Source organism: Hyperolius riggenbachi, chromosome 6 (genome assembly GCF_040937935.1).
Source record: "Hyperolius riggenbachi isolate aHypRig1 chromosome 6, aHypRig1.pri, whole genome shotgun sequence".
Classification (NCBI taxonomy): Eukaryota; Metazoa; Chordata; class Amphibia; order Anura; family Hyperoliidae; genus Hyperolius; species Hyperolius riggenbachi.
Genome location: NC_090651.1, coordinates 79378019 through 79398137, shown reverse-complemented (window position 1 = coordinate 79398137; position 20119 = coordinate 79378019). Strand labels below are relative to the sequence as shown.

The 20119-nt window shown below is 42.6% G+C and overlaps 1 protein-coding gene across 1 annotated transcript; it reads right to left on the bottom strand.

The window, feature by feature from the left end:
• Positions 1-1760: 1760 nt before the first annotated feature.
• Positions 1761-19918, bottom strand: TSPAN1 (tetraspanin 1). Its single transcript, XM_068239579.1, has 8 exons — positions 19859-19918; positions 12338-12402; positions 9643-9861; positions 8115-8189; positions 5553-5648; positions 5317-5466; positions 5049-5132; positions 1761-2490 (listed from the first exon to the last, which is right to left on the bottom strand). The coding sequence occupies exons 2-8, from the start codon at positions 12392-12394 to the stop codon at positions 2425-2427; spliced, it is 747 nt and encodes a 248-aa protein (XP_068095680.1). The 5' UTR covers positions 12395-12402; positions 19859-19918; the 3' UTR covers positions 1761-2424.
• Between the last annotated feature and the right edge of the window lie 201 nt (positions 19919-20119).

Here is a 20119-nt window from a genome sequence, read left to right as displayed (position 1 = left end):
AACAGGAGAAATACCGACTAACAGCTTGTACAATTAGCTAGCTGACTTGGGGGTGGATTCACTTTGTAGGACAAGATCCCTGCACTTTAGCCCAATATGCGGCCTGTCAAATATCAGGCAGCCTATTAGGCCAAAGTGTGGAGATCTCATTCTACAGAGTCACTGGCCTTGACAGGGTCCAGAGTGGGACAATTGGAGCAGCTGTTTGTTTTGGGGGAAGCACGAGTAAGTTAGTAGTGCATACTACAGCAGTAGCATGCACTACTTTGAAAATTTTACTTTACTGCTTGAGCAGTGTAGCTTAGTGAATCAACCCCTACTGATTTGTCGGTGAGCCAGATGTAGCCATCAAGAGCCACATCTGGCTCCCGAGCCATAGGTTCCCTACCCCTGTGCTAGAGGTTTTTGGTGTGCACTGGGCCATAGATGGTAAGAGATATTTTCCAACATGTTGGAAATTTTCTGGCAGGTAAAGCTAACAGAAAATTGTATGGTGTGTACTTAACATAAGAGATCTGGAACTACACATTTGTCAATATCAAATTCCATCTACCAACAAGCCAGCAGGACACTGGCCAAAAATGCCGCTATGTGTCAGACGCAATCGGCTGTGAATATGAACAGAAACTGGGGCCATATGCAATTCACTTTTTCACCTAGGAGATAATTTTTTTATCTTCGATTTAACAACTTTAGTATTTTGCAATGGAAAAAGTACCAAAATGTGAAAAAGTACTTGAAAAATTGAGTATGTGTTTGCTTGTTGGTGGTTTAGAAAGGCATTTTGACAAGTTTGAAAGTTTCACCAAGGAGGAAACTAAGGTGAAAAAATGAATAGCATATGGGCCTGGGAGAGTATGCAGGAATTTGAAGCGGCAGCCTTATGTGGTCACCTGAGAAAAAAAAAAAAAAAAAAAAAAAAAAATGTATCGCTGTTCTGATTGGTCGGATTTGACTTGTCAGCAAAATTGGATTGCCATTCTTGAATTGAACAGATATTTTAATTAAATTGTATGTATGTGGCCACCTTAAGGACTTGTGTTTATACTGGTGAACTGTCAGGAAAACCACCCAGTGCCATTTGCTTATTAACACATTAGGCCAGAAAAGTACTATGGCTTTAAATAAAACACCCTAGGTGAGGTCAAAGCTGAAAACACAAGTTATGAACTTAGCTCCCCATATGTCTATTGAAAGGGTGGGATAAAAGGGCAGGAAGAAAGGCAGGTCATTGGCGATCCAAAATTGATACCAACAGTGTCGAGGGGGGGGCATCTATTCTCTCCCCCCCCCCTCCCCCAAAATAGCAACAAGGTCTCATATCTGTGGCATCGTAATACCTTTGTACAGGACTCTATTAACATTTATAATGTCACCTGAAGGATAGAGAGTCCTGACCCTGTGGGCATCCACATTTATAAACATTGCGGATATTTAAATGGGCACCAATGGCAGCATTCAAACTTCAGGTGCCCAAGTTTCCTGTTTGTCATATTTCTCATGACAGTCAGTGGAGAGCTTGTAGCTAAAGCAACCTTTTTATATTGCATTGTGGAACAAATTTGCCTTTCTTTGCACAAAACGGAAAAAAAAAATCCTGTCTGATGTCTCTAGGGCAGAATGATGTGGCAATTTGAGATTTTGTTTCCGGGATAGAAGCACCATGATGATTGATTGTCATTTTAGCTATGTCAGCACTCCGATTGGCACACTGGAGTTCTGAGTCAAAAGTCACTTGAGGAAAGGTGAGAGACCAGAGCTACAGAAAAAGACCAGCTTTATTACACACTTCCTTCATAATATGAGATTTACAATCCACAGAACAGATATTAAATAAAAACATAAAAAAAAGTCACATTCAGTTTTATTGGCACAAACTGAAATGACAAGGAGAGAGTCAACACAAATCGTACGTGTCCAACCTTTTGGCCCTGATCTTTAGGAGCCCTATTGAAAAGGGAGAGTTGTCAGTTGTGGCGTTCACTGCAGTGTAGAAGGCACATGTGAAGCAAGTCTTGGCACCCCTTGTGGGAGGGAGAATATATGGCTGTACACAGTGCCCAATTACCTAAGTGTGTACAGGGCAACTATCTCATGGGTAGCAGCTGGGGCAGGGAGGGGATGGCAATATTGGTGGTGTGCAGGGCTTCAGAGAACATGGACAGCTAACATATAAATGAAGACACTTTTCACAAGCAAGACAGTCCCTTGTGGTGTGAAGTTTTTTTTTTTTAGACAGTTCATATCAATAAACCAATTAAATTGCTGTTTAATTACAAAGTGTCCAATAAGGATTTCCATTGATAAAGTGCTATTAGAAGGCCAGCATCAGGCTCTACTGTAGTCATCTTGTGTTGATGCTGCTCCTCGTCTTGAAATGTCCATTTAAGCAATGTACAGTGGTGCTGGGGTCACCTTCACCGGCTAGTGGATGGAGTTGCCCTTGTCTATCCTGCAGTAGAGGTACATTGACACTATCATGGCCGCCAGCTACAGGAGGAAGAGAAGACAGAATGGTCAGGCTTTTAAAGTGTAACTGTTGGACATAAAAATCTAATTCTTTACTTTTATCTGGTAAACAAATAATAAGGATGCTAACCAGGCAATCCAAAATTCAGTTACTGTTTGTACGTTTGTTGATAAAATCATCATTCCCCAGTTTACCTGGACTCCTATTTGGTACAAAAAAAAAAAAAAAAAAAAAAAAAAAAAGGGGGGGGGGCTGAGTTGCAGGGCATGCCATGCTGGGTTGTCTTGCTTCTGTACTTAGCTTCAGACTTAAAGGGGCACTATGGTGAAAAATTTTAAGATATGTGCAAACAAGAACGTTTTTTCCAGAGCAAAATGAGCCATAATTTACTTTTCTCCTATAATGCTGTCACAGTAAGCAGTAGAAATGACATAAGTGAAAGGTTTTGGACTAGTCCATCTCTTCATAAAGGATTCTCAGCAAAGCTTGTGTTTATAAACTTTATTCCCTAAAAAAGGGGTTTATACAGAGATGCTGGCCAGCTTCCCTGCTCCCTACAAGTTTTTTGGCAGTCGGACAGAGCAACTGCCATTCACCAAGTGCTTTTTAAAAAATATATCCCCGAGAATCCCCCATCAAGAAATAGATTAGTCCAAAACCTGTCAGTTCTGTCAGGTTTCTACAACCTACTGTAAGTGACAGAAAATTTACGACTCATTTTACTCTGGAAGAAATGTACTTTGCACATTTAAAATTTACAAACATATACAGTTTTTACTGTAGTGCCCTTTAACTAATGCAGCCCGATTGGCTGAAGCCCCTTTCCCTCCCACACCTCTGTTCCTCTCAGATTGGCCAATATTTCTCATGCTGAGACAATGCACTTTCTATAGTGAAGGGTGGGCAAATCAGGCAGAGGAGACTAAGGGAGGAAACCTTAGAATTGGCTTCAAAATAGACAGACACTTAAAATAGGAAATGCTAAGGATTTTCTCTTGTAGAAAAATCACTAAAATAAAAAAATGTGGACAGTGCAATACATGTTAAGTAGAGCAAACTTTTATCTACATATGCGTTTTCTTGCGATAAACCACATGGAACTTTCCAATCAGGGCAGCATTTAGTGGAGCCCAACCCCTATGGAGCCTGCAGCTGACACCCAATGCTTACTGAGGTCAGCAGCACTTTAGAGATGGGATAATCAGTGCAGACAGTCAATTAAATGAAAACCCACCAAATAGTGAAAAATTAAGACTTGTATGCAAATGTATAAAAATGTAGACATTCATTTTTCAAAGTAAAATGCACTATAAATTTACATTTACCTAGGTTTGTCACTTGCAGGAGGCAGTAGAAGGCTGGCAGGTGTTGGGCCCAGTACATACCAAAAAGCACCAGCATAATCAAAAACGCTCAGCGATTTTTGAAATGATTTTTCAGAGCGATTCTAGGGCATGTGTAGAGCAATTTTCTAATCATGCCTAGCAATTTTGGTGTAGCTTTTTTATGTTTTGTTACAGTAGAGCTGTAACTGTACAGCTTCTGTACCAAAACCGCTGGCAGGGGGCTATTCAGGGTTTTAATTTTCAAAAGTACTTACTGGCAGGTGGCAAGTGACCAATGCAAGCGAGTAATGAGGCCATCCAACATCCTCAGAGATTCATTCTATGGAGTGCTTTTCTAAAAGACTAAAGGTGCGTAAACACATGCGACTATAGTCGTTTGAAACGATCGTTCGCAAAAGTAGTACATTGTTGGAAAACAGTCATTTGTACTAGGCTTGACATGCGCATTGCCATTTCTCCATGGAACTTTTCCTTTTTATGCGCAATAGTTGCTTTACGTGATGTAACGTTCGTTCTAACGATCAGATAGTTACACACCTTTAAAAGCTAACTTTACTTAGGTTGTTCTTTCGTCATTCACAACGAACGATCATTGTCGTATGTGTGTACGTAGCTTAAGACTATACTGAGAACAGGAGGATATGCACTGGTTTAAAAAAAAAAAAAAAAAAAAAAAAAAAAAAAAAAAGGGTTATTGCCCACTATAAGCCACAGTAATAGGGGAGAGGGGAACACACTTTATACTGGGAGAAAGGCACTTCTAATTATGAGTTATGGTTTTTGCAATAGTGGTCCTTTAAATAAGCAAAGCACTGCTTGGCAACGCTGCAATGCCTGCGCCGTCAGAATCACTTCAGTTACTTCACATTGCACCACAGGTAGTGTGGCCAGTCTCAGAGAATGGACACCGCAACCAGCTGTGGAGTTGGAGTGTAAGGGCTCCTTACACCGAGCTGAAAAGTTGCATTACACTGTAATGCTGCAGTGCAATAGTACAGTGAAAGTATAGCTCACTGCCAACACACACTAGCCAGATAATGCACAGCATGCTGTGTTACTGCGTCAGAACCCACCAACACTGCACTACAATGGAAAACCGCAGGAAAATCATTGAATTATGAAAATAAAAAATTATAACACCCAACATCTAACTTCGGAAAGGGGGTGGGCTGAGGGTAAGAGTCCACATTTCATTTTTCCACTCGCCTCTGTTGGGAGGTTTGGCCACTTACCTCCAATGCTGCAATACCAGCAGCTATACCACCCACCACAGCAGCATTGGTTTTCAGCAGGTTCAGAATCTTCTGGAAACAGCCCTAGAAAACATAGAATGGGGTTATGGAATGGTCTTCACTATTGTCAACTGCTCTATAAAGTTACTACAACACAAAACAATTTGCATGAAGCTACCTGTTCAAAGTAAATCATGAAATTAAAGACTTAGTTGATAGACCTGAACGGGTATTAATACAGACGAACAGCTAGCAAAAAAAAACTTACTGTGACATTTGCTGTGGAAGCAGTGTTTGCGGTACAGGTGGCTGTGGCAGTGCTGTTTAGGTTGCAGCACTGTGGTGGGTAAGCATTATTAGACGTCACATACTTAGAGCCATCGAAGTCAGTGTAGTTGGTCAGGCCGCAGCATTTCAGCTGGAAAGAATAACAGTTAGAATGTACATTTGCAGCAGAGCATCTGGAATTAACTGAAGTCATTCAAAGCTCTCTGTATCCCCTACCTCTGTCATAGTCCCATTCCAGGTCTTTGTGGCATCCGCATTACTGCCGTAGGTTTTTAGGACTGGAGCCAGGACCCCTTGAAGGAAGCTTTCTGCCTGGAAGAGTAAAGGAAATGGCGAGAGAATGTAACAATTTATGAGTATCCAGAAGATTAGGAGGCCTGTCACTCAATCAAGTGGTTAGTTTCCCCCAAGCAGTTGACCCTGGGCTAACATCTGTCTGTATTGTTCAGAGTATTTGATATTTTACACACAAAATAAAGATTCAAGTGCATCAAAAGAGGTTTAGTATTCTTCATTAGGGAAATAGGAAGAAAAGCAATGCCACCTGTAATTAACCTTTTCGGGACTGCGTGCAGTAGATTCTACGCCGCACTTGTGGCTGTTCTAGCCTGATGCGGCGTAGAATCTACGCCGGCCCGCAATTTCCGCTCCCAACACGATCGTGCGCACCCGGAGGGGGAGATTAAGCTGTCATATGACAGCCGACATCTCCCCCGAGTGATCAGCAGCCATCGCGTATGGCTGCTGATCACATCGATCACCGTCGGATCGTAGTGATCTGTTTGACAGCTGCGGCGGCAGGGGGAGGGGGAAAGAATAGGATCCACTCACCTCCCTGCCGTTCCAGCGACGATCGGCGCCCCCCTCCGCTCTGGCCGGCATCTCCGCTTCATCTGACGTCAGTGCCGGGTCCCGGCTTGATGACGTCATCAAGCCGCGACCCGGAACTGCTCGTCAGAGAGAACGGAGATGCCGGCCGGAGAAGAGGGTCCCGTGCGGCTCATCGCTGGAGCCTGGAAGGTAAGTGAAGGCTGCTGGCAGAAGGGGGGCCCAGGCCACCAAGGGGGGACAATGCCAGGCAGCCACAGACGGGATCCGGCCGCCTGACCCCCCCCAAATGCGCGCACCCCCTTCCCGCGCAAAATGCCTGGTCCTTAAGGGGGGGGGGTAGGTGGCCGGTCCCGAAAAGGTTAATCCAAACATTTCTATAGCGCTTTTCTCCTGTTGGACTCAACTCAAAGTGCTCAAGAGCTGCAGCCACTGGGATGTGCTGAGGCCACCCTGCAGTGTTAGGGAGTCTTGCCTTGAGCTCCTTACTGAATAGTTATTGGCCCTTAACCAGTACAACATCCAGCCACTAAATTTAACACAGTTTGAAGAATATGTGATGCAGCAGAGCTGTCCTGGGTCTTTTACCAATTACAAAACTGAAATGCTGTCCTAGAACACATTAGGAATAGTGGGAGTTGCAGATCAGCTGTACATGCACTGTTCCTAGTGGTTTTGGGTTACCCCAAGCTGCTTTGTTACTCTGCTGTCATACGTATAAAAGTGGTCCTGAATGTGTCAAAAGCCAAGAAAAAAAAAAAAAAACCAAAAAAAAAAAACTGGAGTTAACCCAATGTGGATAGATGCAGAGTCTCACTACTAGGGTTGGTCATAAGTGAAATTAAGAGTAGCACTTACTGGCCACAGGAGGTGGGGGTGTTAACTTGCCCATGCCACCTATACACTATATGCTCCAGGTCACTCCCATGACTCCAGGTTGAAGGATCACATCAGCTATATAGGTGGCAGCATGGGCCTCCCACAGCCAGTAAGTGCTAATAGTAATTTTGATTAAGAGCAACCCTGCTTACTACTACTTTTAGCAGTCTTACAGTTGCTCATCACCCATGTCAAGTGAGCTTGAGGCCTGTAGACAACTAGTATCTACTGTAATGCAGAGATGCTGGGAAATGTAGTCTAACCATTACTTTAGGTTTCACTTGGCCACACAACATTGACCCACACCCTCAAATGAATCCAGATAGAAGAATAAGCTGTGCAGCAACAGCAAGCCTCTTTGGCCCAAGTATGCTAACCAACACTTTGCTTGTATACACATTTTATATTCACTCATTCCAACTGCCACTATAATTGGCTTTGTGACAGCAATAGTCAAACATCTCAGCAATCCTCACTACATTCTTACATGACCCAGGCTTCCAAAGAAGTAACATCTAATACAGTAGGGTGGTGGTTATACTTTAAAGGGATATGGTGGGGGGGGGGGGATGAGTTGAAGTTACCCGTGGCTTCTAATGGTCCCCCACAGACATCCTGTGCCCGCCCAGCCACTCACCGATGCTCCAGCCCCGCCTCCAGCTCACTTCTGGAATTTCAGACTTTAAAGTCTGAAAATGCCCGCGCCGCCGTGTCCTTGCTTCCCCTGATGTCACCAGGAGTGCATGGCGCAGAACGCTCCTGGTGCCATCAGCGGGAGTGAGGACACAGCAACGCAGGCGCAGTGGTTTTCAGACTTTAAAGTCTGAAATTCCAGAAGTGAACCAGAGGCGGGGCCGGAGCATCAGTGAGTGGCTAGGCGGGCACAGGATGTCTGCGGGGGACCATTAGAAGCCACGGGTAACTTAAACTCATTTTCCCCCGACCCCCTACAGTATCCCTTTAAGTGCATCAGTAAGTTATTTGTTCTCTCCCCACCCCACCCTCTTTGGACAGTCGTTTAGTAAAAAAAAAAAAAAAAAAAAAAACTATTAGTAAAGAGAAATTACTTACCACAGATGAATAGACAAGCGCAACCACAGCTCCAGCGATCTCAGCGATGAAGATGATCAGGACACATGAGAAGAACTGCAGGAAGAGATTTTATTAGGTTTCCAGTATACCAATGTTAACATAATTGCCTAGCTTTGAAACTTTTTTTTTTAAGAAGGAGCATATAAAAACCAAGGTTGACAAAGGTGAACTAGAGCCCCAAGCAGGGTAACCACTACCTCCTGTAATTCAATAAAGTTGGCTCAGAGGAGCTTGCAGACAGTCAGGCCTACTGGACACCAACCAGGCGACCATATGCACCTGCCTAGTTAGCCCTGTTGGTGATCCCAGATTACAAGGTTTTAATACTGCTGAACCACATCACCAAGTTTCAGAACCATCATGTAAAGCACACCTGAAGGCAGAGGGATGTGGAGGCTGACATTTCCCTTCACATGCAGATCAGATGTTTGAATAAAATCTGACTGGACTAGCCACACGCTTGTTTCAGGTGTGAGATTAAGACCAGTGATCTTAATCAGCAGGACGTGCCGGATAACTGGTATGGTTAAAAAAAAAAAAAAAAAAAAAAAAAGGCAGCCTCCATCTCATGCTCAATTCAGGCTTGCTTAAAAAGTTCACTGCCTAGCTCTATAGTTGAGATTACAAAACTATTACCATCTCACACATTGTGTACTCATCCTTTAGATTGTAAGCCTCTAGCAGGGCCCTCCCCCCTTCGAGTTTCCAACTTGATTATGCAATCTCACTAGCGGACACCCCTTTTGTCGACTAGACTCTTTACTGAAGTCAATGAACTACTGTAATAATTAGATCAAAGAAAGTCCATTAATGGCAGTAATAAAGACTTCCTCCTCAAATGTTGCCCCAGGAGCATTACTGCATTCTGGCGTAATTATGAACTGGGGCAAGAATGTTGTCTTGTGGAACATTAGCATCCCAGGCTTTTGTCTTTAGAATACATTACAATCATGGTTTCTTTGGCCTTCACCCAGGTTAGATTTAATACCATAACTGTTTAAGAATGAACACTAGCGGATCTTGTTTCCTTACACTTCAGTAGCCATTACATCCAAGTTTTGGTGCAGACTAAGAACATTTAATGAAAAACAGAAGTATTAAGACTTTCCAGTGGCGTAGCTAAGGAGCTGTGGGCCCCGATGCAAGTTTTACAATGGGGCCCCCCAAAGCACTCTATACGTAACAATTGATACGACGCACCAAAACCTGCCAAGGGCAACTACAGTGTCAGAGGTGCAAGAAAAGGATGGGAAACAGTTTGTTAAGGATTACCACTATTCAAAGTATCTATTGAAGTGATTATTATGAGCACAGAACCAATAGAGAGCTAATACTGTAGTTGAGGGAGGGCCCCTCTGGCCCAAGGGCCCCGATGCGGTCGCTACCTCTGCAACCCCTATTGCTACGCCCCTGAGACTTTCCATGGCACCCAGTGTACCACCCTTCACCCTCTGCCCTAGCACTATCCCCAGAGCCAGTGTGTTCCAGAACCCTGCCCATATCTTACAATGATTAGCAGGCACTTGCTCTCCTTCTGGGCTCCACAGCAGCCAAGGAATCCCAAAATCAGCAGCAGTGATCCAATAGCAATCAGGAAGTAACCAACATTGACGAATTGCGCTGCGATGCTATCCGTCCCAGTTCCAAATGTCCCAAATATCTTCAGGAAAGACCCACTGTCAACGCTGACCCAGATCCCAACGCCAAGGAGAGTTCCTCCAGCCAGCTACATAGGAGACAAAAAGCGAGTCTGAGGAATGGCATACAAGACAGCCACATACATATGAGAAGAGCAAGTGATTTTTGGAATGCATGAAATTTCAAAAAAAAAAAAAAAAAAAAAGCAAAGCCCTTTAACCACTTGGCAGCCTCTGCCATGCTTATCTACGCCCTTTAAAATTCACCTGAGTCACAGGGGTGTAGATAAGCAACTCCTGTTTATTTTCCTGCTGTGCGCGATCGCATCCATGTGTGTATGGCACCTGCTGGTCTGTGATTGGCTGATGTGAACAGGTGTTCACAAAGCCAATCAAAGTGCTTGCAAGTTTGAATGAGCACTGCCAAAGCCAATGACAGTGCGCATTCATTGAGAATATAAACACTGTATCAGTCACTATGCTGTCACAGTTACTGAGATCACTAGTGAGAGGATCTCAGAAAACAGCATTGTTTTGTTTTTTTAATTATACCCCCCCCCCCCCCCCCCCCATTAACCCTTGCCTCCCTGAAATGTGAAAATTGCTGTGGTTGAGAAGTGGTTAAAAAAATCTTCAATACTTTTTACACTACTACTAATACACTTTGGGGGACAAATCGAAACTGTTTCATATACAGTAAAGCTGTACAGTGTACAGTACACAAAAGTGGTGTGCCAGAACACAAACAGCTATGCACATGACGGGATGTTTACAGTTCCATCACAAAACCAGCAGGGCCGGGCAGAGGCGAGAGAGGCTCCAGCATCAGGGCGCAGTGTAGGAGGGGGGGGGGCGCACAACTCATTCGTATAGAGTTTGAAGCAGAGAGAAATAAAAAAAAAAAAAAAAAAAAAAGCTACATGGCAGTGACTGCAAGCCAGATAACTAGAGATTAAGGTGTTGGGGGCCCTGGGGCACCTCTTAGTCTGATAGCAATCAGTGTGTGACAGCTGGGGTGGGAGGGATGGAGGGACACACTTTGGTGTCTCAGCCTTGTGTGCTGGAGGACCTTGTCCCGGTTCTGAAAACCAGTGTTCAATAAAGCTTTGGTTAAGAGACGTGATAGGAAAGGAGGGTCATTAATGCTGGGTACACACATTACAATTTTTCATGCAGTTCTTCAACCCGATCGTTTTTGCGACATGATTATCTTACCTACATTCATTTTTTATCTTTTTCCATTCACCGCTATGAAAAAAAAAAAAAAAAAAAAAAAAAGTGTACCCAGCATAACTGTGTATAGACTTTCTCCACTGTGCACACAGGCCTTCAGTCACATCCTGGAAAAGTGAACGTGTGTCCATGATGCAATGGAACACAGCCTATCCTAAGCAGATCCACTGAATACACCATTGTGCATCCATAGTGTTAACCCAGCCTGAGCATAGAGGACAGGAGATTCAGGCAAGAGGAAGTCAGAGCATCACAGGTAACAGAAACTCCCTCAGGAAACAAAAGAGACAGCTCAAACTAATGACAAGTCTCTCTTGTGCAAGAACTTTCACAAGCATCATATTCTATGAACTTGCGTCACACTGGAAGACAAAGTAAGCTAGTACAAAAATATTTAAAACAAACAAACAAAAAAAATCATCATATCCAGCTATCACTGTGGCTGTAACTCTGCAACAAATATGGAGAATCTCAGCTAATTAGAAGCAGCAGATTACTATTTTGGTTATTTTGCTTTGGTTGCAGAGGACATTTCCTTAGAGACGAGGGTAAGGGGAGACCAGTAGGGGAAACGTACAGAATTAAACAATTTTCTGGAAGGGAGGCCAACAGATTGCAATCTGTTTTCATGTGTGAAAGGACTTTTTAAAAGTCATGACCTGAATGATACAAGCACCAGACAGAAGATTGCCATTATGGCATGTCTGATACAATGGACATATCTGAATGGGTGGACGGTACACCGGCGGTGACAGTATATGCACCATCCAGGGGTGTAACTAGAGGGGAGCACGCCTACAATCGCAGGGGGCCCCAGAAGCATTAGTACCACTGACATCATACACTAGATCCCACTCCTGGGCTTCTGGTTTGTTCTCTTCCACTAACAAGAAATGTTCTCTTAAGGGGTCCATACACTGGAGGATTTCAGCCATTGATCAATTCTATAGAATCAATTGGAAACAGATTTCAAATTGATCTGCAGGCCGATTTCAATCAATTTGATCTGACAGGATGGAAAACCAAGCTCGATCTGCTGCTGGCAGCAGATTGATGATCCATGAAGTTGCATTGGCTCTAATTATCCAATAACGCACTTAGATAGAATTTTGAAATCTATTGAAAATCTGTTCCTAGTGTGTGGCACATAGATAGATTCCTGTCAGATTCGACTTGACGGGCATCTGACTGAAAGCTAATGGTCAAATCTGCTGCAAATCTATAAGTGTATGGCCACCTTGATAGAGCAATGCATGGGACAGCCATGTTGGAATTTGCTCACACTGAGGAGCACCAGCTGACCTGTATTGTAAGCAGAGATTAGATACTTACAAAGATTGCCAAGTTAAAGAGGACCATCAACACCTTGATGCAAGTGAAGCAGCTCATGGTTCCGCCTAAAATGATAGAAGTAAAAAATAATAAATAATGTTTCTAGTATTACATTCAGCCATCTACACAGAATCAGTCATGCAGTGTTATCATCTATTACAGAGGGATGGCTAAACCTCTATCAGCTGAGCCTGACCACCAGTACAGCCACAGGCCAAATTTTGCAATATAGCAACCTGGCAACATTTCTCAGTTAGTTTCATACCTTTGGTATTTTCCCAATTAGAAATAAGACTTCTCTTTACTCAATGTTGCTCAGCGTGAGAAACATACTTGGTTTTCCCAGGATATTTGTCATAGACTGACAGCACCATGGCGATAAGAATAACCTTATACATATTTGGAGTCCTTGCCAAAGGCTGCCACCTATCATATCAGCCATTGTTTAATAATTTACCCTTCAGATTCCTGGCAGTTGGTTTTCCCAGCCATTTGAATTATTGTGGGGTGGGGACACCCAACCAGATAAAACCCATCACAAAACAAAGACCAACATATGGAGATTTGCATTAGAGGACAGAACTGTGTAATGGCTTTTCCCCAAAGGGAAAGCGCCACACTAAATTTTGCCATTCAGAGATTGCCAACCCAAATAGATTAAAAGATATGGGAATTTGGTGCCATTTGTCATCACACTCAGCGATGAGCACAACATATAGGATTGCCTCAAACCTCCACACCAGTTATCACCGCATTTATTAGCTATAGAGTAGAAATGACCTTTTGAGTTTCAAGCTTAACTTATTGGGTTTTTAGTTCTACAGTTTCTAGTACTGAACCAGTACTGCATGGGAGTAATCAGATTCTGGAAGTCAATGATTAAAGTGGACCCAAATTAAAAATACAAGATTTCAGAAATAAAATCTATTTTCTAAGCTATAATAAATAGCAGCCTTTTTTCAGCTGCATGACAAATAAAATATGTTACATTTATTGGAGGAACCTCTCCCTTCCTTTCATATTGCCGGGACAGAATCCGGCAAACTGGTGGAGTAGATGGTGTCCAGCAAAGGAGGAATTGCTAATGGCTGCCACCTGTATAACCCTAGTTATAAAAAAAAAAAAAGGGTGAAAAACATGCACTGAAATGCTCATAGGCTTGAAAGAGTGTTCATTTATCTTTGTATGTGTCATAGTGCAACTAAATTTTTTTTTTTTTTTTTTTTTTTTTTTTAATTAAAAAGTTTGGTTCCGCTTTAACTGCCACCTTAAAGTGAACCTAAACTCAGAACTCCTCTCTGCTCCAAATGATAAACGGCATAATAACCTTTCAAAAAAAAAATTCTTTGTTACAGCTGACACAAATCCTAAAATAAATTTGCAGTTTCTACTTCCTGATTCACAGAAGCAAGCCCATTTGAAAGTACAGACTAAATGTCCATCTGCTTATCTGGCAGTCATGTGACATGGGGGTTGGGAGAGATCAAATGACAACTAGTGATTAGACACAAATGGGGGGGGGGATTACACAGGCTAAACTCTTTAAATACATACAGGGTGCATTTCTGTTATGTTTTCCCTGTATCCTGTGCAAGAGTTCAGGTCCATTTTAATTAATCAAGCCAGCAGTGATTAGCTTCTAAGCCGATTGGCACTGTGCAGACTATTAAGGGGCCCATACACTGGTCAATTTCAGCATTTGATAGATTGCAAATTGATGCATGATCGATTTGCAGCCAGTTTTAATTAAATTTGATCTGACAGGATGGAAAATCTAGGTAGCAGATCGATGGCCCATTAGAGCGATTTTCCAATAGATTTCATTCTGAAATCTATTGGAAATCTGTTCCTACTTTGTGGCACATATCAGATAGCTTCCTGTCAGATTCGACCTGACAGAAATCTGATGGTTGAATCTGCTGCAAATCTATTAGTGTATGGCCACCTTTAACTCCACCTCTGCCTACTCCAGTAGATTGCCACCTCTCGAGTTTAGTCAAAATGCTTTACTCTAGAGAAAGCGAGCGAAGGAGTATTGATTCTTTGTGTATCAAAATCATGTGAACGTTACCAGATATCTTCCATCCTGCTTGCATAAAAAGTTGGTGGATTAGACATATTGGCCAGTTCAAGCAAACACTATTCTCCCAACGGTCTCTCTTGGAGGAACAGTCCTCTTTGGTAACCCAAACTGTCGCTCTTTCAGGACTGATGTACAGATTATTTGGGTTGTATATATTTTTCTACACTATCGCTATATAAATCAAATACTGTGCAGTCCCAGTTCACTGCCTAATATGCCAAAGTGGGGAAAGGATTTTTACCAAGAGAAACTCAGGGCAGCAAAGAGGACCGAGGGGGCACAACAACCTTATCCCTCAGTTACAGCTGGATAGTGTACTCTGACACAGGTGACCTGGGTTCAAACCTCAGCTCTTCCTGTTCAGTAAGGGGACCTTGGGCTAGACTCCCAAACACTGTTACTGTTTATAGAGCACATCATTGTGGCTGCAGCTCAAGCGCTTTGAGTCTGCCAAGAGGAAAACGCAGTATAAGTGTCTTTTCAAATAAAGCCGTGTGAGAAAATAGTTTCTAGCAGGTGCAGTTTAGTCAGAGGATTGTACAGTAACATTTTAAGAATATACAGGATCGTGCCTCACAATCTGGGACAGATATAACCAGCCCATGGCTATGTATACAAAACACCTCACACCCTGCAGTGCAAACACACATGCCATGTTCGGACTGATTTATACAGCCATAATAATTATACAGCCATAATTCTGTCCCTCTAGCAACCTCACATTGCAGCTTTGGTCACCCAATACAACCATTTTGGGCTCCTTTACCAAGCCTGTACAGGAATACCATCATTAGATACATTAGGGCTTATTCACTAAACTGCGGTAAGCAGAATAGCTTGTGTAAAACTTTATGCAATGTTTTACACAAAAGTAAAGTGGTTAGGGCTCTTTCACATCAGAGCTTGCGTTGGAGAACGCTCAAAGCATGCGTTTTGTTGTATGCGTTTTGATATGCGTTGCACTGCAGTGAGTGTGCGTTTTTAATCAGTTTTCAATCCGTTACAGCACATAGAAAAACGCAGGTAATTTTTTTTCTTTTAGTTTTCAACTTTCTACATTGTTCCTCTGTTGCATTGTGGGACTGATTGCCTGCGTTAACGGATTGAAAACGCGCATAGTGTGCGTTTTACATTGACTAACATTGTAACGCATAAAGCTAGCGTTGGCTGAAAAACTGCGCCTGGGTGCAGTGTAACGCAACGCACAAAAAGGCTGCGTTATATGTGAAAGCTAAAATGAAAGTCTATGGACTTTCATTTCACCTTGGGTAACGCAAACTTTACCCTTTGCGTTGAAACGCAGAAAATCTGCCCTAATGTGAAAGAGCCCTAAGGCAATATGGTAATACAGTATACACAATAAGGCCTTGTTCACATTGCGTTCGGCTCGCATGTCTGTCCGCGGTGGGCTTTTTTTTAAGCGTTTTCCTGCACGTTCGCTTAAAAGTTAACAAAAACACCTGTAATGTGAACAAGGCCCCATAGAGATTACCATGTGTGATGCTTGTGTATGGTACGCAAACTGGTGCCAACTAGGGATGAGCAAAGATATGCAAATTCTTCCAAGTTGCTGCAAATTTTGCAAATAGATGCAGTTTGAAAATGGACCAATCAATTTAAACCCAGGTTTAAATTGATTGGTCCTTTTCAAACTGCATGCATTTGCATCTCTTTGATCATCCCTAGTGCTGAGACACGAGTTAGGCCCAGTTCCTAGTGGTGCATGGCCACTTTGCAAACCGATTTACTGCACCACCTATGCAAAGTTAGCGTTGCGGTATGGTGTTACTGCTGAACACACGTTAATAGGTACAGTGACGCAAACTTTTCATTGACCGTATGCACGACCCTAATGTGCGTTACTACTTTTTCCTTTTGTTCCTGTTATACAAGGAATGTAACAATCCACTGAACCTAGCCTATATTCACAGTTCATGCATTAATTTATGCATAAACATTATCGCACGTTAGGAAGTACTGTTAGTGACAGGTGTAGCATGACAAGTCCAGCAAACAGTGCTCAAGCCTTCAGACTCCATTTATGTCAATGGGAAGCAAAATATACCACCAAGTACTAGTAGGCGATATAAAAAGTGGTAGTTAAGTAAAAATAAATAAGCCCCTTTGTTTGTGGATTTAGTTTTGCAGGTATTTTGCAGACTTACCAAACTTTACACATGCGGGTAAATATGTACAGTTTTATGCACGCTGTAAATCATGCATAAAACTGAATTTCAATTGGTCTTATTTCAGTTGGGAATTTACAGCAAGTGCATTTGCGCATGCGGAAAAGGATTGTGAATAGAGCCCAATCTCACTTGCCATCCCACCTCCTGCTTTGGGCAGAACAGAGGCGCAAATAGCCAAGCAGTATGCAAGTGCAGGGAAAGGCTGCCTGAAGCCATTAAGACATAATTTAAGCGACAGCTTAAAGAGGAACTCCAGTGAACATTTTACTGTTGGCAGGTGATGTAGCTGCTGCACGGTTTTTGGCATTTGGAAACAGCTGTTAACAGCCATTTCCCACAGTGCAACAAGGTTCACAGACAGGAAACTGCCAAAAGTTTGAACTTTTCTTGTGGGAGGGGTTTACCACAATAGTCACACAGCACCCCCTGATGGTCTCTTTGTGAAAAGGAATAGATTTTTCATGTAAAAGGGGGTATCAGCGACTGATTGGGATAAAGTTCAATTTTTGGTCAGAGTTTCTCTTTAAGTTTGTACCTAGCTTAATCCCTTATAATCCTACTTTTATCAATCAGCCACATCTCCCCAACAATTTTTAGGGTGTAGGTGATCAAAAGAATTCTGGGGGTGGGGAGGTCCACCTGGCAACAGGTTGGGTGCAGTAGCTCCACCCTATTTGCACACACCCACCAGTAATGATATGGGAAGGGAAATGGACCGACTGGTCCCTTTCAAACAAATGGAGTCTGATATAGTTCCGGATTGATTGATGCGTCACATGGATCGATCACTAACAAAAGGCACAGATGAAAAACTGATTCCCAACATAAAAAACTGATCCATTTGATGGGTGCAATGTGAACCAAGCCCAAGTCAATCGAAACTACTGATCTAGAAGGACTGATGCTGTGCAGATTTTATCCAGCAACAGCACCCCTAGTGGCAGCTATGTTTTCCCATGTCAGATTATGTCTGACATGGGTCCTATACTGGAAAGTGGCAACGTCAGACAGTCCCAACACGGTATTGGAACAGGTTAAAGCCCACCATGCACTAAGCAGTTTTTTTTACCAGATTCAGTTTGACCAGGGCTCCTCAAAAATGCATGGAAACCATGGACTTTACCCATCAGGTGGACATGTCAAGCAGATAAGACAGTTTGATCAATTTTCTGACCCCTTCTGTACAAAAATAGATCAGAAATCAATTCAACCCATTGATCTGATTGGAAATTGCATGGTGTGTATTAGGCATTAGTCACCCCATGACAAGATCTTAAACAACTTATGAAACTGTTCTGCAGCTTACATGGTATTAAACCTCCCAAACAGTCTAAAGTATGCACACACGCCCAACTAAAGTCACAGAAGACCAACATCACGGGGGGGGGGGGGGGAATTATAGATAAATTAAGACTAGTCATTCCCCCCCCCCCCATATTGCAAAAACAACCAGCTCATGTTAAGTCTGTGCATGCAAACAGAAACATACGCAACATGTCCACATCCACTGAAACAATCTCGTTTGTGATACGTGGCCAACTGCATGATATCTGTCCAGCAGCCATCTAAATTGATCTGCCAGATGGATCGGGGAAAATGCCTGATGTGGGTCACTCTTCACACGGCTAGTTTTTTTTTTTTTTTTTTTTTTGTGTTTTTTGCACACAGCATTACACATCAGATAAGGCAAAATCTCTCATGTCTTTAAGGCTCTTTTCTACTATGAAATGCGATTGCGATTGCAATCGCGTTTCAATTTCCACCATGCGATTGAGCTACTATATTCATTACAGTCCAGCTCAATCGCATTCGAAACACGGCAGGACGATTGCGCTTTGACCAAAATCGCATCGCAATCAGATCGCACTAATGGAAAATGCTGCTGCAGTTTCCATTAGTTTAATGTACCTTGCGATCAGAAGCAAATCGCAGGCTAGTGGAAAAAGGCCCTGAGGCCATCAAACAGCTTTCTTTTAACATGTGTACAAGGCTTAACACAGAGGGTTAATCTTTTCCCCACAGAATAGGATCTGAACCTTTTTCCTGGGCTTTCTCAAAAAAGAGGATAGGTTTTCACATTCAATATGTAGTCAAACGAGACAAGGACTTAAGCCCCATCTACACCATGCAATTATGTCCTATTCGATTCAAACCAATCGGGATTCAATTCACCATTGCAAAACAATGCCAAACTGAATCAAATCACATCCTGATCAAAACGTCAGATTGAATTGAATCAGACAAAAACCCTTTAGTTTAATATACATTTTTACAGTCTATGTATTTTGTGGATAACATGTAAAGAACCAGGGATGGTCGTAGTCAGCCAACTTCGCTACACTGGAAATACACGTAGTTTTACGCAATTACGCTTCACCAAACTACAGCTTCGAAAATAAATATTTGCTTCCTATGCATTTCGTAGAATACGCGTTAAAATACGCAATTACGCACAGTGCGAAGCGTAGTGTATGCAGATACTTATGCCCGTATGCAGAAAATTGTACGCATTAATTTCTTTATAAATGCATATACTGGGAACCCTTCTATGCATACATTCCCCTTTCCAATGCGTAAATTTGTATGCATATAACCGCATGTGGAAAATTAGACGCGAGTAACACATTCATAGTTCACTACGCAATACACATGTTAACTACGCATAGTGGGCGTAAGCTACACGTAGCGGTATTTCACTACGCGTAAATTCATAAGCGTAGTTTTGAAACTTCGCCTTTGAACTACGATGCGTAGATGCGAACTACGATGCGTAAATTCGCACTGGCGTAGTTTCTGCTCATCCCTGTAAAGAACATCTGAGTGAATACTCAGGAGAAAAGTTAAATGTAATGCCTGGTATACACCAAACAGTTTCCCAGCAGATAGACAAGTCAAATCAATTGATTTCAACAGGTCCAATTTGATTTCATTTTTCTGAATATGTATAGAAGTGATCCATAAAACAATAGGAGAAACAATCAGAATTAATAATGAATAATTGATTTGACCTGTCTAGTTGATGAGCAATTGCATGGTGTGTACTAGGCATAACAGCACAGCTGACACCTCACAGGGGGTTAATCCACCCAGGCAGAGCTCATCAGCATCCCAACTAGTAGTCCAGGTTGGTTATCCAGCAAGAAAGTTTACTGCAATTCAAACCCCAAAAAATGAAAAATAACAGGGAATGTATGCCAAGAAAGAGCAGATGACAAGAGCGAAGTTCAGCTGATCAGGAAAGCCACTGACCTGTGTGATGCTTGAGCTCCTAAAAGAAATAAAGCAGAACTGTCCAATGTGTAGAAGAGTAATGCAGGCTAAGGTGCAGTCACTTTATAACAGGTGAGACTCTGGGGTGGGGCTTCTACATCACCCACCACACCCCTCCCAGTTCCTGGAGCACCTTGTTGCTCTATTCAAATATAACCCCATTAAGTGCAGTTTCAGTGTAACAATCAGGTGACTGAAGCAGAGAAATGACATCATGATTGTGCTCAGAGCAGCCGCATT

Bases quoted from the DNA above. Each gene is read 5' to 3' on its own strand.
- TSPAN1 (XM_068239579.1), bottom strand. From the start codon at position 12,394: ATGAGCTGCTTCACTTGCATCAAGGTGTTGATGGTCCTCTTTAACTTG. The intron at 9,862-12,337 runs GTAAGTATCTAA...TCTCCTATGTAG, and splicing joins TCTTTAACTTGGCAATCTTT to CTGGCTGGAGGAACTCTCCT. The intron at 8,190-9,642 runs GTAAGATATGGG...CTCTTCCTGCAG, and splicing joins GCAAGTGCCTGCTAATCATT to TTCTTCTCATGTGTCCTGAT.